At 38.4% G+C, this 25066-nt stretch overlaps 1 protein-coding gene across 2 annotated transcripts; it reads left to right on the plus strand.

Annotated features, from left to right (window-relative positions):
• The first annotated feature begins 742 nt into the window (after positions 1-742).
• Positions 743-24856, plus strand: LOC100495467 (cyclin-O protein B-like). 2 transcript variants are annotated; one of them, XM_031892113.1, is made up of 4 exons: positions 746-1011; positions 8464-8512; positions 19475-19519; positions 24080-24856. In XM_031892113.1, exons 1-4 carry the CDS (start codon positions 883-885, stop codon positions 24487-24489), a joined length of 633 nt encoding a protein of 210 aa, XP_031747973.1. In that variant the 5' UTR covers positions 746-882; the 3' UTR covers positions 24490-24856. The 2 variants fall into 2 exon arrangements, with proteins under 2 accessions (XP_031747974.1, XP_031747973.1); XM_031892114.1 differs by lacking the exon at positions 19475-19519 and having other exon boundaries at positions 743-1011.
• The last annotated feature ends 210 nt before the right edge of the window (positions 24857-25066 follow it).

A 25066-nucleotide genomic window follows, 5' to 3' on the forward strand; every position in this document is an offset into this window, starting at 1 on the left:
ATGTAATAAAACAGTCAGGTCTTGTCTGATGAAGGAGATTATGGTGGATTAATCACAGATCAATTAACTCCATGAATCCATTACATAATTCATTATTTTCTAAAGGAAATGATTCCATTACGCAAGACACGTCTGCTGGCAAAAAGCTACTTTTTTACAAACTAGTTAGTGCCTTTACCTACAACTAAATTGCCATGTAATGACATGTCTTTCAATACTGATTTAGGAGTGACTCACAAGTGGATACCACTAAGTGACATGATCCTAATCTGAATTTATAATAAGTGGAATCACACACAGGGCACTTTCATCACTGTGGGTCTCTCAGGAAGAAGTGCAATCACCTCTCTCTTCTGGAAACTCTTTTCCATTCAACTGTAGGCAGGTACAGTAATTCTCAGAAAAATAAAGGCTGAATTCATAGAATATTTATATTTATATTGGCTTTCATATACATTCAACCTTCTATCTATTTATCTATCTTTCCCTACTATATTTATTACCTTTTTATCTTAGTCATGACATAAGCCATTGCATAATGGGATCCCATATATGAGCAGGACAAACCTGGAAAAAAAATGGAAGTAGGCAGATACTTTTTGACCAAACATCTTCAGGGAAACTTGTAAAATATTTCTTTGTTCCTTTATTTCTTTCTTTCTTGCTTTTTTTTTTTATAAAGGTTCTTTAGTTTTTAAGAAAGAGGTGGAGAAACCAACCAAGGAAAAGGGTGTTTTGATTTCTTCTAAGTAGAACAATGATCTGGGTAGATAAGCTACACTGTGGGAGTTTATATGGTGACTGTTTCTGCTGTTGGAAGACTAAAATAGCTTATTGCAAAACGTATCTTCCTGCACAGAGGATCTTCAGAAGCTGAATATAATGGAACCACAAGGCAACGTAAGCCAGGAGCTGCGTGCAATGAAAAAAACACTGTGCTTTATCAGCATCATTGTTTGTGCAGTTTGCCTAGCCTGCACTGCTGCCACATTCACTCTTCTATGTCGAAAGGTAAGATTTCCCCTTCTTCCATAAAGACATACATTTTGGATAACATTTCTTTAAGAATGTTCATATTAAACAGCACTCCTATATTTGCCACTAACTAGAAAAAAAGCATACTCTAAAATTTACAAATAAACATTTATAATATTTCATTTTTCTGTATTTATGTGGGACTTTTTCAACTCTAGAGAATATTTCTGACATGCAAAGCAAATGTATTTTGAAAAAGCAGACTCTAGGTTATGAGAAGTGTAGGCAGCATTAACAAGGCTTGTATGCAGTGGCAAATATACAAATCCCCAGCTCTCCCTTTGACCCACTGCAGAGTTTTGCTGTTTTTAATGGAGAGTTGGGTCTAATACATCATTGGCCCTTCCTTCTTTGCATAGCTAATATATGTGATTGTTAAGGTGGCCATACACAGGCCAATAAGCTGACAACTCTGGCCGTGGGGCCCTCAGAGTTAGGTCTAATACATCATTGGCCCTTGCTTTTTTGCATAGCTAATACAGGTATAGGACCCATTATCCAGAATGCTCGGGACCAAGGGTATTCCGGATAAGGGGTCTTTCCGTAATTTGGATCTTCATACTAAAAAATCAATAAAACATGAATTAAACCCCATAGGATTGTTTTGCATCTAATAAGGATTATTTCTATCTTGGTTGGGATCAGTTACAAGGTACTGTTTTATTACTACAGAGATAAAGGAAATCAGTTTTAAAATTCTGAATTATTTAAATGGAGTCTATGGGAGACAGGCTTTCTGTAATTCTAAACTTTCTGGATAACGGGTTTCCCGGATAAGGGATCCCATACCTGTATATGTGATTGTTAACGTGGCCATACACAGGCCAATAAGCTGACACCTTTGGCCGTGGGGCCCTCAGATGGACCTGCCTGACCAATATCTGGTAAAAAATTGGGCAAATGTTGATTGGGCAGGTTTAAAACTCCTGTTAGGGCAAAGAGCGCATCGGCTTGTTAATACAGTCGTCACCCCCACGGCCTGTGTCCCATTAAGTGGGCGCCAAACAAGAGGATCTTTTAGTATATGACCAGCTTTACCCTGGCTAGTAAAGAGAAACTTGATTATTTCGGAAACAATGCCAAATCTTACATTGATTCTATTGATCTGATGATATGAATGAAATAATCATGTCTTTTCATGGTAGATCCCCTTTCACAGTATGTGGCGCACATAGTTCACTAAATCCAACCACGGTGGTCCATTTTGATAATGACTACACCTCTTTTATTAAAATGTTTGCTATGACGTGATGTAATGTCAAAACCAAAGTTTCCTCTATGTGTTTCCTTGGATTCCTGTTCACAATGGATGTGTCACATCCATAATCGCTTTGGGTCTCCTTTAGGAATAGTCAGAAAGCAATTTTCAGAATGTCAGGAGCCTAGTGGGTATGAGCAAGAATGCACACCAGTCCTGTGTAGTTATGCCCCTACTTTTATATCATTGCAAATACTATATTATTGTGATCAATATTAACTCTCTCTGATTGCATTCTGTGGTCCTTTAAAGTTCAGTTGGTGGATCCATTGTCAAAGGGATTTGTTTGCCTTTCTTCTTATCTTGTTAGGCATAAAGGGAAGGCAGAACTTGATCAAGCAATGCCTTTTTTAAACCTCTTGTGTCACAGGGGTTAAAAGGATATTCTCATATGTAATAAAAGACTCAAACTTTTGTCCATGCTCAGTAACCTTTAGCAACTAAGGGTTTGCTTTTAATAAGGTGATTGCTACCTGCTGATTGGATGCCAGGGGTTACTGCACCCGGGCTAACCTTGTTCATGTATTACATAACTATAATACTATAATAAAAATTTGTCCTTCTCTAGTAACCTATAGCAATCAAATGTTTGTATGTTTGTTTGTTTTTTAAATCTGAGCAATAAATGCTACCATAACAGGTAGCAAACTTAAAGGAATACTGTCATGGGAAAACATATTATTTTCAAAACTAAATGCATCACTTAATAGAGCTTCTCCAGCAGAATCCTGCATTGTAATCTGTTTTTTAAAAGTTTGAACAGAATTTTTTTATATTTCATTTTGAAATTTCACAATTTTCCAGGGTGTCACAGTTATGTGACCTGTGCTCTGATAAACTTTAGTTACACTTTACTGCTGCGCTGCAAGTTGGAGTGATATCACCACCCCCCTTCCCCCCAGCAGCCGTTTAGCAGAACAATGGGAAGGGAGCAAGATAGCAGCTCCCAGTAGGTATCAGAATAGCACTCAATAGTAAGAAATCCAAGTCCGGCTTGGGACTCCTCCTACCTGAAAGCAGTTCTAATGTGTAGTGCTGGCTCCTGAAAGCTCAGACTCAGGCACAATGCACTGAGATGGCGCCTACACACCAATATTACAGCTAAAAAAAATACATTTCTTGGCTCAAGAATACAATTTTAAATGGTAGAGTGAATTATTTGCTATGTAAACAGTTTAATTTAGAAATAGAAAATACACCATAAAACCCATGACAGAATCCGATAAAGACCATTTATTACATTACCCCACTGTATTTCTTTTTACATTGGCCTCAGCTGTAGTCTTTATAATTACATTTGCAGTCCCTTTGGAACAGGTATAGGATAGATTATCCAAACTGCTTGGGACCTGAGGTTTTCCAAATAATAGATTTTCCTGTAATTTGGATCACCATACATTATTTAAACATTAAATAAACCCAATGGGATTGTTTTGCTACCAATATGGATTTTTTAAAGAAAATTTGTTTTTAACAATTAGAATTATTTGCTTAATATAGACTTTCACTAAAACCTTTTATTAGGAATCTGGCCAAAAGACCAAATATGACATCTGTCATCTGCCAGTTACGATTCTTACAGAATCTTTGTTGAAAAGAGCTTATATCATGAAATAAAATGTCAGCATACTGAAACAGAAATACTTGGTATGGTTAAATTCAAATTAGAATTTTGGTTTACATAGACTTCATTTTCCTATAAAGCTTCAGTATAGAATGCTGACCCATGAAGTTCTGCCGTGGGGTTCTATCTCAAAAGTGTTATTTATGAGCTCCAGCACAATGCTGAACTTTGTCTGGCCAAGTTGTGACCCTATAGGGCCGATTTATCATTCTTTGTATTCTGCTTTTACAAGTAGTACTGCCTATAAATAAATAATAAAGCTTAATGATTTAACAGACTATTGGATGCCTTGGATTAGTTTGTTCAAGCACAGAAAGTAAACATGTGAATCTTGAAGACAAATGCATTCATACGAATTGGCCCGCATTGTCTCTTCCTTAAAAGTTCCTTGGCTGCCAGGAGAGTGATGTTAAATTATAAAACCTGAAAATATTGGACTGATGAGAATTTGAGAATTCTTCTGAATTCCTCAGCTTGACCTTCGTAAACAGTGTCGGACTGGGCTGCTGGGGCACTGGGAAAAAACCTGGTGGGCCCTGGCCCTAGTTGGCCCTAGCGGGCCAGACCCGAATGCGGGTCGGAGGGTGTTGGGGGCTCCTGCGGGGGAGGGGTGTGTGAAGGTGGCAGGGGCCATTGGGGGGTGCAGGGGCCCCTGAGGCTGTAGCCCTGCACCCCCCAGTCCAACCCTGTTCATAATTCAGCACCTTTCATTGGTGGGGGGATTTGTTTGACCGAACTAGTAAAGCTACTGTATATACCTTATTTTGTTTGAAACTTACTAAATATAACACTACCTTAAAGGACAAGGAAAGGTATAATCATTGATTGATGAGAAGGGGTTAGGCACCCCTCCAGCACATGACTAGAATTACTGGGGGGGGGGGGGGGGGGTAACAACTTAGCATCATCCATTGATTTTACCTTTCCTTGTTTTTTAATACCTAAAGAGGCCACCGCTCCTTGTCTTTTTTCTCAGCACCGCACCACCATACTGGATTTTTGGAAAAAGAGGAGCGCTAACTCTGGGTCGGATGTTAGTAACTGGAATCACTACCAACAACTTGGCACCCCCAGTGATTCTACCTCCTTGTCCTTTAAATCTGTATAATTTTATAAAAACCTATACAGGTATGGGATCCCTTATCCGGAGACCCCTAATCCAGAAAGCTCCAAATTACGGAAAGGCCATCTCCCATAGACTCCATTATAAGCAAATAATTCTAATTTTTAAAAATGATTCCCTTTTTCTCTGTAATAATAAAACAGTACCTGTACTTGATCCCAACTAAGATATAATTACCCCTTATTGGGGGCAGAACAGCCCTATTGGGTTTATTTAATGGTTAAATGATTCCCTTTTCTCTGTAATAATAAAACAGTATCTGTACTTGATCCCAACTAAGATATAATTACCCCTTATTGGGGGCAGAACAGCCCTATTGGGTTTATTTAATGGTTAAATGATTCCCTTTTCTCTGTAATAATAAAACAGTACCTGTACTTGATCCCAACTAAGATATAATTAATCATTATTGGGGGCAAAACAAGCCTATTGGGTTTATTTAATATTTAAATTATTTTTAGCAGACTTAAGTTATGGAGATCCAAATTACAGAAAGATCCCTTATCCGGAAAACCCCAGGTCCCGAGCATTCTGGATAACCCAGGTCCCATACGTGTATACACATATTAAAGATATAATACAATAAGTCTTTAAGTGCAGCATTAACATAACAAATTATTGCTTTGAAATTACCTACTGGAACTGCAATTACCCAAGAACTTCAAAATATATATATATATTAAATTGACAGGCTAAATTGACAGGCTATTTATTTCTATTCCGTACAAAAAAAGTAGTCCTATCTGTGTTTACCATAAACTTCAGTATGTATTGCCTATGTAAGCCCTACCTGTTCTATTGTGTTTAATGGGACCCTTACATCATATGAAAACAAACGTTTCCAGCATGTCTAGCAACCCATAGCCACCAATCCAATGTTTGCTTTTAAACCACTAAATCATTACTACTGGTTGGTATTATTACTGGCTGCAAATGTTATTACATTACCCCATTAGATTACTTAGAACAAGCACACACAAAATCTTACATGTACACCTATAATTCGGCAGCAGTTGCTTGGAATTCTGTACATGCAGCATTTTAAAAGTATCTACAAGAGTTTAATAAATTAGAATGTTGTTTCCAGTAACTACCAGAAAGATCGCCTAAAATGTTAAAGCTTGTGGCATATTTTGGTGTCAAACACAAAAGCAATGGTTGCCATAAAAATAGGGATTGTATCCTCTATGTGTATTCTCATAATTATATTTCCATGAGTACCTCTCCTAGTTCAACAAGCAAAGGTTGTAGAGTTTGGTGTTGTCACTATGGCAACTGCCTAAGCTCAACTGATCCTACTAGTATTGAGAGAGAATAATCATAATACTTGTAGGGTTTCCACCAGCCAGACCAGTACAAATGATGCTTGATGCCAGTGTTATTAATAGGGAAGAAATATATTTTTTTTACAATAGGCACCCCTATTAAGCAGTTGCCTCTATGGCATTTTACACCTGCCTTAAAATAGGTAGAGATCAGGAACTACAATTAGATTGAGAAAGGACCTGGTACCTTCACCACAATACCAGTCACTAGTATGATATGAAAGTGTTAAAATAAACAAGTGTTTGAAGTAGTAAAGACATGTTCAGACTTCACACCTTATGGGGTTTATTGTCAAGAAATGGAAGCAAATAAAGGAAACCACATATGAGCTTTTTACTGCAGCAGCTGACTGTATTGTGACCTTAACCGCAGGAACCAAATGACATCACCATGATGCCTGGAACATAACAATGCTGAAACCTACTTTAAAAAGTGCTTGTATTAAAGGAAAACTACAGCTTAAGTAGGCTTCAAATGAAAAATGATTTGGAATCATTAATGGGAAAGGCAACCTATTACAGCCCATGCAGTTGCCAGAGCTTAAGGAGTCACTCATTATATAAAGTATATATTAGTAACAAATTCATAATTACATACCATTATATTCTGTATCAGGATTTATAAGAAGCTCTAAAACTTCTTACTCGTGAGCCACAGTCAAATGTAAAAAGACTTGGAGAGCAACACAAGCATCATAAAGGTTCATGGAGGTGCCAAATAAGGGCTGTGATTGGCTATTAGGCAGCCTCTATGCACACTATCAGCTTACAGGGGGCTTTATTTGGTAGTAAATCTTGTTTTTATTCAACCAAAACTTGCCACCAATTCAGGGATTCAAAAATAACTACCTGGTTTGGGGGCACTGAGAGCAACATCCAAGGGGTTGGTGAGCAACAAGTTGCCCCTAAGCCACTGATTGGGGATCACTGCTCTAAAGCATCACCTTCTATAACACAGTACTCTGAGCACGTGCAATGTCACCGACACTCAAAAGGTAGGCTAACAAAATCCAAGATGGTGAACTCCTGGATTATTACTGATTTAGAGCTGCTGAATCCAGTCTGCTGGTAAAGTAAGTTCTGTAGATCAGTAGTAAGTTCAATAAGCACTGTTTGTAAGGGTATAATGGCTTCAAGGATATTCATGGCTCTTGTATATGTGCATATAAATGTATATATATATATATCTTATGTAGTATGTATATGTATGTATATATATATATCTGTACAAACTGGAGTGGATTTGGAGTGGAGTCTGACAACCTAGTCCGTAATTACAGACAATGTACATAGAAAAAACAAAACGGTCCAGACTTATGTGATGAAAAAAGGAAAACTTTACTGCATCATGCAGATCAAATACAATGTTTCGAGGCTCCAGCCTCTTTGTCAAGTAACAAGATAATGAACAAGTAGCACACAGGGTATAAATAGGGGCAAGTTCATAGACAACTCCCCCAATTAAAGTACTAAATGTAAAAGGAAACTTTGCAAATTTTGTATATATAAAGTATCCATACACCAGGGTTACTCATATCATTAGTCAGAACACAAGCCAAAAAGGAAACAGTATAGCAATCATAACCTAACCTAAAAAAGAAAACATTATACCATATATTAGTACCCTGGTTGAAAATAGTCAAAATGTAAAGTCATATATAACAACATCCTGTACATTTGAAAAAATCCCAAAGGAATTATATGTGAATAGCTCAACACACTCAACATAACCATCATGTTGGAATAAAGAATTTTTCAAATAAAAGCATTCAAGTCATATTCTCTATTAAGCCCCAATCTCTCTCTCTCTCTCTCTCTCTCTCTCTCTCTCACTCTCTCACTCTCTCACTCTCTCACTCTCTCTCTCTCTCCCTCTCCCTCTCCCTCTCCCTCTCCCTCTCCCTCTCCCTCTCCCTCTCTCTCTCCCTCTCCCTCTCCCTCTCCCTCTCCCTCTCCCTCTCTCTCTCCCTCTCTCTCTCTCTCTCTCTCTCTCTCTCTCTCTCTCGTGTGGTTACTAAGAAGGTGCAGAAGAAACACCAGTTGCCTCCTGAAGTTCCTCATAGCAAAAAAGTGTTGATTTTTTTATTCTTATTCTTAGGACTTCTCTAAGGAATCGATTGGAGCAGCCAGTGCACAAACAGTTCAAGGTAAGAATGCAATCTGTCTTTCTGACTACTAATCCTGTGAAGCATAGTACAGGTATCGGACCCCTTATCCGGAAACCCGTTATCCAGAAAGCTCCGGATTACGGAATGCCCGTCTCCCATAGACTCCATTTTAATCAAATAATTCAGAATTTTAAAACTGATTTCCTTTTTCTATGTAGAAATAAAACAGAACCTTGTAATTGACTCCAACTAAGATATAATTAATCCTTATTGGATGCAAAACAATCCTATTGGGTTTAATTAATGTTTTATTGATTTTTTATTAGACTTAAGGTATGGAGATCCAAATTACGGAAAGACCCCTTATCCGGAATACCCTTGGTCCCGAGCATTCTGGATAATGGGTCCTATACCTGTACCTATTGTAGGTCTGAATACACTACAGATATTGGATCTATTATCCAAAACGCTTGGGATCTGGTGATTTCTAGATAAGTAATTGAAATTATCATTCCTCAAGTCTGCCAAAAATCATTTAAATAAACCCAATAGGATTGTTTTGCCCCCCATATGTTTTCATGCAGCTTCATTCCTATCAAGTACAAGGGACTGTTTTATTATTATTAATTGGAATTCTCTGTTTAAAATGGGCTGAATGGGTGATGGTTTTCTCATAATTCAGAGCTTTCTGGATATGGGGTTTCCAGAGATTCTGTACCTGTATATAAAATCTTTGCCTCTAAACATTAAACTGTCTGTAATAAAAACTCCCATATGTATTTGCAGCCACAGCCCATCTATGTCCACAAGAGAATCATAACTTATACTTTTTGTAACTAAAAGAGCCATTATATTATAATAATGTATAGTAATATTAATTAATATACAATGTATTATTACTCCTGTTCTGCAACTGCTCTACTTAAAGCTAAATGTGGGCCCTGCAATTTGAACTGTTCTAATTAGAATTTACAAGGATTTTAATTATCTTATATTATATAAAACCAAATTGCATGTCTCTGACATTGTTTGGAATTTGATTTTTAAATTTAAATCACTTCTTATATTTTCTGTTTCTTGTCTTCTGCTTTATCAGCCCCTTTCAATTCAGAGAGCTCAGTTTGCTCTGTACACTGGTGAGGCTGCATTTGGGGTCTCAGCACTCTCTGAGCCCCCTTGGACATACCAAAAATCTTACTTGGAACATGTATGGTTTAAATAGTACCACAGCAAAGCATGAAGTATAACAAAGGATAAAAAAAAAATCATACCAATTTCTAAATGTAACTAGCTTTGTAGTATGTTAAGGTAGCCTTTCCTACTTCAGCTTGAAATCTGATAATAAATGCAGTTTATTGCCATTCATTATAGGGTGATATGTACAGCTTAAGTGCTATGAATGTATAGGATAACACACTATCCGCCTTTTGTGAACCATGTGAGGTATCTTCATTCCTATGTACATTTTCACCCTTCCCCCCCCCCCCTTTTTTTCTGCTATATATATTTCTTTATATTTTTTCTGATATGTAGTCTGAGTGAACTATACAAAAGAGTAAGGGTTAATGAAACAGAGATCGGTATTGGGTATAAAATAAAGCAATCGAATGTGTGATAGTAGTTCTTGAAAAAGGACATGCGTGTGAAACGCGTCAAATTTTTGTGGAGTAGGAACCTGCAGTTCCAAAGGCTCGTGACGTCAGACACCAAAGGAACAGCCATGGAGAGGGAGTGGTAAAAGTGAATGAGACCTACCTAGTCCATGTAAGTTCCCAGCCAGGACATATATGCCAATTTTAAATAGGTGTTGCTAGAAAAATATTGGAGTTATCTCCATCATAATTTTATCTGATTTTACCCTATCTGAATCCATAGCGTACTCTTCTTGTATGGTTCACTCAGACTACAAATCAGAAAGAATATAAAGAAATATATATATAATGAAAAAAAGGGGGGGAAGGGTAAAACTGTGCATAGGAATGGGGATACCTCACATGGTTCACAAAAATAACAGGAAATACATTAGAGCCCAATGGATCCGGTACCTTGATAAAGGGACTTGGATACTAGACCCATGGGGGCTCTTATTGGCTGTATATGAGGCTAGCAAAATGGTCTGAATAGTAAGTAACCTCTTATCCCTGTTAAAATCAATCTGTATCTATATATACCTGTACTGTGTGGTTTCCCACTTAAAGGGTTAAACTGTGTCTGAGGTATGCCTCTATTGTGTAGAAGAAGAGAAGGCTCTATATCGTTGTAATGTGAATGCTGTATCTAGAACGTAACCAACTCAATACATGTGTTTTATAAAAAATAAAGTGACACATGTTTCTAATATATAATCCCGGTTTGTGAATTTGTTGAGAGCACCAACTCTACGTTAATTAAATGCAGTTGTGTAGAATGAGCTGCTGCTGCTTCACTGTTTGTAGAACAAGCAGGAAATCTAAAGCTAAAGGCACGTGCTTCTCTCTATAACCAGAACATCACATATGTACTAGAAACATGCAGTCCTGTCACAGGCTTTGCACAGAAAGCAGACTAATGCGACGCTTCAAGCAGCTCTCAGGATGTGGTTATACCAGGCCAGATCAAGCATTTGCCTGGTAAATATATGTCTGTAAACAATGTACTTTATAAATGTGTAGAACAATATGTCAGAAAACTCCCAGAGAGTATGCAGACCCTCAGGAGATACCAGTTTTAAGAACATTACCAGCTTTCTTGGTAATAAAACTATAAAACCATGTATATACAGTGTATATAATATACCATTCAACCATTTGTAAAGAGTTCATAATGCAGTTATATATGAATAGGACCTTCCTTAGTGAAAAGAAACAGGTGGGATAGAATCCTTTGTTCAGAGAGTTTTTGACAAGGAACCTGCCTTGCAGAGTGTGTGTTTTCCCAGTATCACACCAATGGTGACAGTGTCTGGTGAACCCTAGCTACCCAGCCTACATATAAGCAAAGGGATAAGTCATAATCATGTTTTGGATTTAAAAATAGAAAATCACATTAGTGAAGGGATGAGCCACTAGTGGTTGTATTTGTGTTTCTAAGCACATTCATGGTTCTATAGCTCAATACTTGATATCTAAGTTCAGTTGATGAGTGTTACTGGGGTTAATTATCACAGTTTTAAACATCAGTCAGGGACTCAAGTATTATAGGCTTTAGGAAGAGGTCATGTCTGTTAGTTTGTCCTTTTAGGGCTCTGGCACTCGGGGGAAGTTGCCTCGCGAGGCAATATCGGCGATTTGCTGAAATCGCCTGCGCAGTGTGTGCCATACCACCGGCGACTTACATTTTCGCCGGTGGGATGGTAGTTCGGGGAGATTAGTCGCCCGTGACAAGGGAGATTTGTCGCGGGTGACTAATCTCCCAGTGTGCCAGAGCCCTAAGAGCTGAACGTGGCAGGAGTCACATGACTTGCTGAAACATGTTTTATAATAAATAATGTACCCTTGTTTGGGGACGAGGATAGTCACTTTAAAATTTCATGATCTGTATAAAAGCACTTAGCCTTCAACCTCATTCTTTATATGGTTATGGAACTCCTTAGTATAGCCTTATATCCTACAATAGGGGGTAAAATATTCCCTATAAAATCTACAATTTGGTAATTTTTCTGTTGCTTAAACTGTAAAAGACAAACATATAAATGGTGTGTTTTGACTCATAGAACATGCCATTTATAACTTCGAGAGACACACACTGATTTGTATATGTGTTTTGTACACCAAGTAAAACCCACAACTACCCAGTGCTGCTTCCCTCCCTGCTGCCCGCCACCTCTGCCATTACTGCCCATTCCTACCACTCAGGTTTTTGGCAGGCAAACAAAAGCAAATGGAAGACAGCCTGTCTATGAGAAGAGGAAAGGAGCAGATGGCAGAGGGGAAAGGGTGATGGGAACTAGTAAACGTTGAATGGACAGACAGGTGGGAGCAGAGGTGTGAAGGGTGGGGAGGACAGCCGGGTGAAAGCATACAAAGGTTTAATTTTTGGATGGGGGAGAAAAGGTAGAAGGGACAGGCAGAAGGCAGCAGGGGGGAATAGTTGGGCATACAGAATCAGATTTGGAACAGAGCAGCCGCAGGAAGGAGAGTTAGAAAATATGGGTAAGAGTAGATGGTGGAGTTGTTGAGAACCTGGAGCAAAGGCAGAGACCTCTCATAAACACTTAAAATGTAGATCATAATGTACAGTATAATGTACCCCTTCTACACCTCATATATAATAAGCTACCTTAATAAAAACACTAGGCCTGCAGCATTTATATGGTCGCGTAATTCCTTGGTGAAATCTTATACATGGTGGCAATAAATAGGAAAGCCCTAGTTTGAATTAGCTGTCCTTTCTTTTTAACATCTGGCTCTTGTAAAAAGAAAAAAGTGAAGGAAAAAAAGTTTTTTGTAATGACAGAAGTGCAACCAGCAGAGGGCAATATTTATCATTTCAAGAAAATGCACATCTGTAGACTATACTTTTTGTTGGCTTTTGGCACACAGTGCATCACAGGAAATACAGTTACTGAATGTGACACTGACAGCTGGCAAAACCCAAGTGTGCTGCCTCAGCCCTGCGTTGTGTTTACAGGAATGGTGAGATGCTCTCCTACGTCACTGCCAACCCATGGGCATACAGGAAGCAATAAATAATGTGAATTATGCAATAGTCAGTTCTAGCAATTACACAAAGCTTCTCTATATTGGCAATAAGAAATTGTTCAGTTTGCCTGGTCAAGCAATGCATCACTTTACATACAGTTATTATCATCTCATACTTTGCATGCCCTTTGAGAATAAAGCTGCTGACTTGACCCCTCCAGATCAAGTAGGCAGCTGATCGGCCCATATATAGGCCCTTGGGAGACCTTCCTGATAATAGATATCATTTCTACTGGTCAAGGATCGATGCAAGCATGTTGATGCATGGCAGGTCTCCTTTTGCCCACTATAAGATTCAATCACTGATCTAATTGTTGGCTCAGTTTCCCATATAATCAGATCTCATTGTCTTAATTATATAAGACAACGGTAGTTTAAGACAATAACCATTTAGTCTTCAAGTTTTATTGTTTACCTTTCTATTTTGCAGCTCTCCGATTTGGAATTAAAATGGCTACCTAGTTGCTAGGATCTAGGGCCTCACAGTCACAGTCTACAGTCATGTAGATGAATAGGAGAGGGTTATAGACGAATGAGGTATTAAAAGTAACAACAACACTGTAGAAACATTTTGATTGATAACCTTCCCCTTTATTTTACAGACAAATTATATCAAAGTATCCGTGTGCCTATACATGTCCCCTTTCGTTTCAAGAGTGGCACTCCAGTACTCTGCTGACACCAGGTCTTGTGCAGTGGGGTTCACAACTGACCAAAGGGTAGGCAAAGGAGCGAAACATTTACAGTAGGAAGAGGCTGGAGTTCAGAATAAAATCACAATAAGATGTTACATATTTATAAAGCCCCATCAAGATAAATTGCACATTTATATAGCACCATAAAGATAGGAATAACATTTACCTTATTTCTTGGCATACTTTTAATACACCAGTGTAATTTCCCAGGCAAAAGAAAGTTATGGCACACTCAGAGGAATACGTGCTTTGGCAACAAAATTCTCCAATCTCAACAAGCACAAACATTGACATATTCCAAGCATTTGGTCCTGGTTACATTTACCCGGAAAAAGTCTCAGAAACAGAGAAAACACAAACTGTTCACACAACAATCCAAACAAGCATTCCGGTTGATTTTCATGGGTAATATAAAATAGTTTCAATATTCTTAGCAAATAGTGCTGGTGTGCACAACATTTTGAGGGTTTCAACTTAATTTTATTTTAGCAATATTTTCATTATAGTATTTTTTTGATGATTGCAGTACCTGTACATCTATTTGTGTCTGTGCTGCTGCTAAGGTCTGAAAAGAAGAGTATTTTATTAGGGAAGATAAATTCATATGTAATACCTGGCCTGGGCTAACTAATATATAACACCTGAGCAGATGTTACTTGTCAAGAGGATATTTGTCACTTATATATGGCTGTTCGACCAATGGCCTACTGAGCTGTGACACATGATGCTGCCGCTTTGCAGAGCGATTTGACAAAATTAGAAAACTGGGCAGCAAACTGGAAAATGAGGTTCAGTGTTGATAAGTGCAAAGTTATGCACTTTGGTAGAAATAATATAAACGCAAACTATCTACTGAATGGGAGTGTGTTGGGGGTTTCCTTAATGGAGAAGGATCTAGGGGTTTTTGTTGATAACAAGTTGTCTAATGCCAGGCAGTGTCATTCTGTGGCTACTAAAGCAAATAAAGTGCTGTCTTGTATAAAAAAGGGCATTGACTCAAGGGATGAGAACATAATTTTGCGCCTTTATAGGTCCCTGGTAAGGCCTCACCTTGAGTATGCAGTGCAGTTTTGGGCTCCAGTCCTTAAGAAGAATATTAATGAGCTGGAGAGAGTGCAGAGACGTGCAACTAAACTGGTAAAGGGGATGGAAGAGTTAAACTATGAGGTGAGACTGTCGAGGTTGGGGTTGTTCTCTCTGGAAAAGAGGCGCTTGCGAGGGGACATGATTACTCTGTACAAGTACATTAGAGGGGATTATAGGCAGATGGGGGATGTTCTTTTTTCCCATAAAAACAATCAGCGCACCAGAGGTCACCCCTTTAGATTAGAGGAAAGGAGCTTCCATTTGAAGCAGCGTAGGGGGTTTTTCACGGTGAGGGCAGTGAGGTTATGGAATGCCCTTCCTAGTGATGTGGTAATGGCAGATTCTGTTAATGCCTTTAAGAGGGGCCTGGATGAGTTCTTGATCAATCAGAATATCCAAGGCTATTGTGATACTAATATCTACAGTTAGTACTAGTGGTTGTATTTATAGTTTATGTATGTGAGTGTATAGATTGGTAGGTGTGGGTTAAGTGTGCTGGGTTTACTTGGATGGGTTGAACTTGATGGACACTGGTCTTTTTTCAACCCTATGTAACTATGTAACTATGTAACTATGTAACATGGGCCAGAGAAGCCTATTGACTGCATTCACAATCTAATGTGTTTCTTTTTTAAGTGGACTGTCCACCTAGCTGTATCAGTACCTAAATAAGCCCTTAATGCAGGGGTGTTAAACTCAATCACATAAGGGGTCCGAAATCTAAAACACAGGCTAAGCCACGGGCCAAATTTTTTTTATTAATATACTTAGTAAGATACTAAGGGGTATATTTATCACAATGTGTAAAAAGTGGAGTAAGATGTTGCTCATAGCAGCCAATAGATGCTTTGCTACTGTTGAAATCTGATTACTGATTGGATGCCTTGGACAACATTACTGGTAATGCTTCACTCCACTTTTTGCACAGCATGATAAATATACCCCTTAGTCTTAGTTACTATGTGAGGAAAATGGAAATTGATCAGGCTGGATGGTAAGGCCTATTTTTTGACTCATGAGCTTCTAAATTGGAAGCCAATATCTGCCTGTGTATGGGCACTGGGAACTTATTGGTTAAGACTCTTTTAAAACCAGTATATAGTAAGCCAATCCAGGACAAAAGGGAATCTACAAAATTTAAAGTTATCTTAAAGTTGAACGTCCTCTTTATTTTGTTTTGACAAAACTTGGTGCTCTTCCTTAATAACACAAGTGTCCATTAGTGATTGTCACTCACAGTATCCACGTGTATTGCTCTCATCCAGTATCCATGTATTGCCACAGCTTGCAAAAGTGTAGGCAATGGAGCTGTATCTTTATAGAAGGAAAAGGCTGGAGTTCAGAATAAAAGTTGTATCTCCATTTGCCATATTAGTCTATGTAAATTGTTACTCATTTATAAAGCACCATAAAGATAAATTGCATATATATACAGCACTACAGCACCATAAAGATAGGAAGAAAATTGTGTTATTCTTTGACTTACTTTTAACACACTAACTGGAGAGGTGGTTACAGCACAGAGGAATATATGCTTTGACATAATCTTGAATAATCTTCTCCCACAAGCACAGACATAGGGGCACAGCTTTCTCTGACATATTTCAAGCACCTGGTTACATTTACTTAGGAAAAGTCTGCCAGGAAGAGGGTAAAGACAAAATTCCCAAGACAAATACACCAATCAACATTCAGGCGTATTCCCCTATAGAATAAGTACATTCTGTGCAAATTGTGTTGGTGTATATAATATTTCTCTGGGGCGGTGCAGGGCTCACCGGGGCTCCCACCCCAGGGGCCCTGCAGGTGCACCCATCGGCCACCTCCCCTAACCCCCCTCCCCCCCCCGCAGGGGCCCCCCTAACCCCCCTCAGGGTCCCCCAACCAACGTCCACCCCTGAGCACGCGTAAGTTAAACACGTCAGGGGAGGAACAGTTGGGCAGGGGGAGCGCCAGCAAGGGTCGGGTCTGGGCCGCCGGGGCCCAGTCCGACCCTGTCTTAATTTTAATTCAGGAATTAATCCACAGGATGCACTTTTAATGCATGGGAACTGTGGCACCCACCTTCATTTTCATTATAGTCTCCCTTTTGATAATTGCAGTACAGTTATTTGTGTTTGTGCTGCTGCTAACAGCCAGTCCTGGAAAGAAGAATGATTCAAGAGGGAAGATATATGTCCTTGATCGGTCACTAGAGTCCAAGGGACTGACCAGCAACAATCTAATATCTAACATATGGGCTTACATTTCCAGACTTTGCCAGTCTCATTTGGTAGTTCATATTTGACTGGTCCAATCAATTGTCTTGTCAGTCACGATCAACCACATAGGCCCACAGTTCTCATTTAGGGTCACTGTCCACTTGGCCTTAGTATGAGTATCTGAAAGAGCCTTGAATAGATATTCCGTTGATCAGGGCAGGTACCTTGTGTCTGTGTGTGCAAGATGAGAACTAAAATCACAGGGAAAACCCTAACCAAAGCACACACAGTACTGTCTCCGGTTCTTAGAAAAAACACAGTTACAGGGTTCCCACCTTTCTGATACACATCAGTGCAGCCTGCAGGGGGAGCTGATGCTCAATGATGTCACAGGGGCAGGAATGGGTGGGCCGGTGATGTCACAGGGTGGAAAATGGGTGGGTCTGTGATGGAGGGTTTTAAATGGAAGGTTTAGCAGAGAAAATGCTTTAGGGAGGGGAGGAAACGATAGGCAATTACAAATTTAAAACCAACTACATTGCCACTATATTTGTAATACTGGCCCAACTATAGCTGGTGATTGACCGCGCAAGTTACTGGCTGCACAAATACTGGCTGGGTGGCAACTTTATATTTTGTAGAAAAACATTGTATTATTAGTCATTCAGAAATTAATATTTACTAACCAAAGCTACCCCCAGCCAAGGATCTGGGCCAGCTCCACAAACTAAGAAGCACTGCTCTAAGCTGCTGTCTTGCACCCTGGTCTGTATTATGACTACAACCCCAAGTGGTTGAAGCCATCTAGTGGACAGCCCTGGTAATGCTTAACTATATACATAATAAAACAAGTTGTATTATACAGGTACGGGTAATATTATTCAGAATGCTCAGGACCTGGGGTCTTCCAGATCTTTCCGTAGTCTGGATCTCCAAGCTTTTAAGTTTACCAAAAATCATTCAAACATTAAATAAACCCAATAGGATTGTTTTGCCTTCAATAAGGATTAATTATAACATAGTTAGGATCAAGTACAAGATACTGTTTTATTATTACAGAGAAAAGGGAATCATTTAACCATTAAATAAACCCAATAGGGCTGTTCTGCCCCCAATAAGGGGTAATTATATCTTAGTTGGGATCAAGTACAGGTACTGTTTTATTATTACAGAGAAAAGGGAATCATTTAACCATTAAATAAACCCAATAGGACTGTTCTGCCCCCAATAAGGGATAATTATATCTTAGTTGGGCTCAAGTACAAGGTACAGAGAAAAAGGAAATCATTTTTAAAAATTAGAATCATTTGCTTATAATGGAGCCTATGGGAGATGGTCTTTCCGTAATTCTGAACTTTCTGGATAACGGATCCTTTACCTGTACCTTCTTACAAAACAGTAATGGTATAAATAATGATACTTGTATTGTTCCATTAAGAATATGATGACTTCATAAGCAAGTACTTCTAAACCTTTACCTGCCACAGTACTTAATAGCATTGCAAATTTTACTTGTTTAGTTTTTGTTAATTGTATGTTGCCTACATATAGGGGCATATATATATTTGAAATAAGAGCTCGCCACAGTAAAAATTCAATAGTTTAATTGTGTTAATAGGTGTTTTATAATTGGACCATGAGCACTCACTTACACCTCTACAATTCCATTTGGCTCACTTATGGCCCGCATGCCTGCCTTCTAAAGTGAATAAATGTAGCTGAATAAGGAAAAGTAAATGGGCAGCAAAAAACTTCTGGGGTTTTTTTTGGATATATATATATATTCTATTTCTAGGAGATAGATTTCAGATAAAAAGTATAACAGGAAAATCAGATATTTACATCTTAAATACATTCAAAATGTGCTATATTTTGTTTGGGCTCGCCACCTTGCTCATTAAAACAGTCACTGCTACCCCAACCTTGACCCATATTGTTTGTAAATATCTCTGGAATTCGCTCCCACAAACTATCAGACTTTCTCCCAATCTCTCTACCTTTAAGAGATCTCTAAAAACACATTTATCTAGAGAAGCCTACCCTAATCTAGTTTAGCAATACCCTGTGCCACACCTCTCACAACTCTGGTCATGCCCATTCCCACACCTTGTGTCTCAACCCTTTCTCCTTGTAGATTGTAAGATCTTTTGGGCAGGCCCCTCTTCACCTCTTGTATCGGTTATTGGTTGCTTTATATGTTACTCTGTATGTCCAATGTATGAAACCCACTTATTGTACAGCGCTGCGGAATATGTTGGCACTTTATAAATAAATGTTAATAATAATAATAATAATATAGAGCTTCATGTATTTATTTATATATAAATTCATTTTTTCTAGAGTCCATGCATCACTACGAGGCAGTTGCCACCGCTCAGCTTAAATGTAAGTAGTAGATTCAGGATTTAAATGCCTGGCGATAGAGAAAGGATGGATATAAATGTATCACAAATATGGTGTCACCCTTTTCAAATACATTAAAACAGCCTGCCATTACTACAGTTGAAGCTTTTATTGTCATATCTTTGGAGAAACTAGACAAAACTCAATATAGGGAAATTCCACAAAAAGTCCAAAAGATAAGTCACAGTTGTTTCACAAGGATTTATTAACAAACATTTTGTTGGTAGTTTGGGCAAAAAACCCAGAACATTTATTGCCAAAGAGTTTTCAGCAAGTATACAGCTATTTGTCTAAAATTGTGACCATTCAAGAAAAGATTAGAGCTTGTTAATATATTGAAATTCCCTTAGAACCAGGTAAGATACAGCAATAACAGAGATCAGGCAATAGGAAAGAGTTCTAGAAAAGATCTACTGGGTTTGGGTTGATAGTGTGGTGTTCTGTGGTCAGGACAATAATTATGTTACTACAAACACACCTTTGTGGAAAAGAAATTGTTCTTTATGCGCTGGATAAGGTGAATTTGATTTCAACAACTTATACCTATGACTGTCTCAGATAAGGACCCCTTAAAGGGACACTGACACCAAAAATCATAATGTTTTTTTTAAACCTCTCATTGCTTTATTATTGTATTAGCTTTTTCATTTCAGTGTAAAACGACTTGACTATTACGCTTATATTTCCCCTACTATCCCCTATTTAACTGCCTGAGGGTGCTGCCATGTTTGTGCTGCAATAGTCCTTGCATTCAGTTTGAAAAGTGTAGGCAATCACAATCTTGCTGCTTTCCCGACTCTACTGCCCTTTTTGGCTTCAACCCATACTGATGTCATTGTGGAAGTGCACACCATGCAGGCCCGGATTTGTGGAGAGGCCACAAAGGCCCAGGCCTAGGGCAGCCGAAATTATGGGGAGGCATGCCGCCCCGCCGCAACTAAATTTTTAAATTTTGCCCCCATACGGAGCAATGGGGAACTCTTCCTACTGCTCCGTATGGGAGTTTAAATGTTTGCTCTTGTGCACTCATGCTCGCTGCCGCGGTGGGGTTGGTGTTTCCGCGCATGCGCGCTGGGGGGGTGCGATTAACGGGGACGGCTGACACCATGTCATGCACAATATTAACATGGAGTTTTCCTAACAGTGCTGTGAAGAGTTTATGGGGCACATTTACTAAGATCCAATGGTTTTCTGGGCTAAAATCACGATATGGTAAAAATTCGTAGTAACCACGATAATTTATGATGTTCTAAAATGTCACAAATTCTTTTATCGGTCATACAAAAATATTGTAATTGCGTTTTGAAAGTCACTAAATTTTTCGTGCCAAAAAGCCACAGAAACCTTTCTTGCTTTGATGCCTTCCATTGGACTCAATGGTTCTCGAAAAAATTAAACCTGGCGAAAAGATAGTCCCGAGGAAAGTGTAACCAAAACTTTAAGGAGTTCCGAAATGTTCATAGTCTTTATACAAAATAAAATTAAAAAGTAGTGAAATTTTAACGAACTTTTCGCATACATTCCGAAATGTTCTATAAGTTAAAAAAAAAAGATTTAAGTAAAAAAAATGTTTAATAAATGGGCCCCTATGTTACCTGCATAAGAATGGCAAGTGTCCCATACCCAAACGTGATGTTTATACTATTACTATCCTGCTGAATTATAATGATTCACAGAAGCGTTAGTTGGGAATGTTCCATCTCAGACTGAGCTATGAAGCAACAACAATAAAGAGCATGATTAATAGACAGCAAACTCCCAGTGCAGATATCTATCTGCACTATCCTTTTTTTTTTGTTGAAGGGTGTGGTTACAGTAAACGATAGAAATATTTTAATAACAGTGATCTCTGAAAAAGCTAATATGCTTATTGGATTCTTCTCCCGAGCATATATAATAAAGGAGGGATTACAAGACCTACTCAGTAGTAGTACAGAAGGCTTAGCTCAAATAAATGAATGTGAGACACAGAATCTGGTACATAAATCTTTAAGAAATGGGAACAAGTCCCCCCGGACCTGATAAAACACGTATCCCATCCAGCGCTGGATTACTTAACCAAAGCCCCCCCCCTACATTCGCCCCACAGTATGACTATGAAGATTTTCATTCATCCAAGTCATGTTAAGGGGCCTTTGACACCATCTGTCTGCTACATGCAATGCTGTTCCAACATCTGTACCCCAGCAGTTTCAGAACTCTTCACACATCCATTCATGCAACTCTAACAAGTAACACCTGTCTGTATGAGTTGCATGATACTTTCATGGATTACGAAAGTATCATGAAACTTATACAGACAGGTAACTCAAAGTAACTCCATAGCATTCACAAATCTGTGAGTTTCAGGTATCACCTCTCTAAAGAGTTACAATGTGCCTTTGTGATTGGATTAGTGGAAGAGTTTATGATATAGTCGTTAGGAAGCTGGGCATTGAGGTTTTGATCTAAATTTTGCCCAAGCTTTTGATACAGTGCCGCATAAACTTTCTAAACAAATGTGTGTTGATCTTGGTGAAGCTGTTTGCACATGAATAGAGAACTGGTTAAAACATGTGATGAGGGATGTACGGCGTCCGTATTTATTTCATCCTAAATCCTATCAGAATCTAGACAAAGTTTCAATCTGGGTGACAAAGGTTCAGGTGAGCTTCTGTTATGCTAAATGTAAGATTACAAACTTGGAATTTAAAAACATACAAGCTACTTATACTCTTAATGAGGACAAATCCTTAATGAAGGAGGACCTAGGGTTAGCAAGCAATCCCCATCAACAGAAAGTGTTAATAAGAAATTGCCCTGCATTAAAAATGAATAGATTTATACAAGGGAGGGTATTTCTTCCAATTTGCAAAGTACTTATAAAGCCATTTCTAAACTACTGTATATACTCGAGTATAAGCCTAGTTTTTCAGCACCCGAAATGTGCTGAAAAAATCACCCATCGGCTTATACTCGAGTCGGGTGCCATGGGTCCCTCTAGACTAGCACCCTCTCTCCTTTGTGTGCAAATTAGGCCACCCGCAACCAGACCCTCCAGTGCCCTGGCCCGCACCCAAATTCATCTTTATCTACCATCCTCACCTGTCCCATTCTGCACTAGGCATGGCACTTTATATTCTATATAAACTACATACAGTTTTGAAGGATTGAGCTAAGGGGTGTAGTACTCTTAAGTTATCATTGTTGATACCATATTGTTTTTGTTGACCCTCTTCTCCACTTACAGAGCTAGTTTACTGTTTTTCTTTGAAATAAATATTTAAAAACATATACCCCACTGATGCCTCAATTAATGTAATTTTATTGGTATTTATTTTGATTATTGAAACTTGGCAGTAGCGGCTGCATTTCCCGCCCTAGGCTTATACTCGAGTCAATAAGTTTTTCCAGTTTTCTTAGGTAAAATTAGGTACCTCGGCTTATATTCGGATCGGCTTATACTCAAGTATATACGGTATGTATTGTGGCTTTGATCCCAAGTACTTATAAGGGTCATTATTGCAATAAAGAAAGCCAACAAAAGTGTGAATATGATGAGAAAGGCCCAGTTACAATGAAATGCTTGCCCAATAGTCATTGTTTACATTGGGCACATAAAAGGGGGTGTAAAATCCCTATGCATTATTATATAATGCAGGGATCTCCAATCTGTTTTCATTGTGAGCGAAATTCAGATAAAAGAAGTGTTGGGGAGCAATACAAGCACAAAACGTGTCTTTGGAGATGCTAAATAAGGGCTGTGATTGGCTATTGGGTATTAGGGGGACTGCTGGCCTGCAGGAGGTTCTGTTAGAGTAAAACTGTGTCTCTGTGCTTCCAAAACAACCCCAGAAATATAAAAATGAGTACCTACTTTGAGGCCACTGGGAGCAACATCAGAGGGGGTGATAAGCAACATGTTGCACCCAAGCCACTGGTTGGGGATCACTGATATAATGGAACCATATAATAAGCTTTCTGATTCCTAAAAGAAAGGAGATATTTATTGAGTTGAAAAAGGGGTTTTACAGTGAGAGCTGTGAAGTTGTTCAATTTAATCCCAACATTTGATTTCAAGAGAGGGTTTTTTTTTGCCTATATAGCAAATGAGAAAATAAATAATAATAATAATAATAAAGTGGTTCCAGGGCCTGGCCCAACTGCCAGTTTAGAGTCCAGAAGAAATTCTCCCCACCAAGGCAAATTGGAGATTCTTTAAATGCAATGTTTTTACCTTGAGGGATGTTTGACTTTTTTCAGCCTTATCTACTATGTAATTACAAAGAAAAAAAGTAGCGGAGCACCACAAGGATAAAAATAAAAATTCAGTCTTTATTCCATCAACAGTAAAAGGCACATGTACATCCCAATGGACGAACGCTTTACACGTTTTGTGGCATCCTGCCACTTCCTCAGAAGCATCTACTATGTACTATGAGTCAGAAATTCTTGTTAGTAGACCGAGAAATACCAAAACAAGGCACCTTTCTGTGTTTGTGTATATATGATATTAAGTCTGTGTTTAATTCATATCTATTTTTTTGTCTTTTTTTTCCCCAGTGACACAGAAAGAACCATACTCAGCCAATCAGATCCTCTTGTGGCAGGAGAATTATAAGTTAAATGGCATGAAGTATCAAAATGGCAACCTAACCATTTTAACCAAAGGTCTTTATTACATATATTGCCACCTGCACTTTATTATAGAAGAGTGTTTTGATTATGAAGATTTACATATGATTCTGAATGTGAATAACAAGCCAAGGCACCAAGTGTTCCATACCATCATCCAACAAAGCAACTGTACAGTAAGAATGTACAGAGACCAATACCTGGGCCTGCAGTTATACCTCAATGCCTATGACAATGTGTCAATTGAAACTAACCATGTTACATGGCTGAATAGAAACTACCTGCCAGATGACATCCTATTCGGCGCTTTCAAGTTAAATAACTGGTCTGCACGATAGAGCACAACTATAGATTTGTCTCAAATATCCTTTTGAATAATGGACCGATTTCTTTCTCATCCAAAAAGACACACATTTGACCTGGATGTACAAATAATAAATGCAGATGGCACCAAACTGCAAATACATTCTCAGACTGATAACACAACTCGATGTAACAACGACAACTATACAAGCAGGAAACAGACTTTCCAAGAGACAAATTTAAAAGAAAATAATAAAATAAATAACAACAAAGCAGTATTTATTGGATTTCAAGAAGCCACTACAGCCAGATTTTGGGCCATATTCTTTCCAAATGTAAATTGTATTTATGAGCCATTTTGACTAAATAATATATATAAAGAGACTATATATTTAACATAAATAGCATTGCACAATTTCATTTTTGCCTATAAATAATTTTGGTGTAATAATTAGACATTTTGCCCCTACAACCTTCTTCTTTTAAAAATGTCCTTTTCTGTTGAAGGCAACAAACATTAGATGTCGATCCTTTGTAACAATCAAAGACAACGACAGCGTGGGTTGTAATTTTTTTTGGAAATTCCCCATCCTGATGTGATGTAACAAGTCT

The sequence above is a fragment of the Xenopus tropicalis genome, chromosome 8 (assembly GCF_000004195.4).
Source record: "Xenopus tropicalis strain Nigerian chromosome 8, UCB_Xtro_10.0, whole genome shotgun sequence".
Lineage (NCBI taxonomy): Eukaryota > Metazoa > Chordata > Amphibia > Anura > Pipidae > Xenopus > Xenopus tropicalis.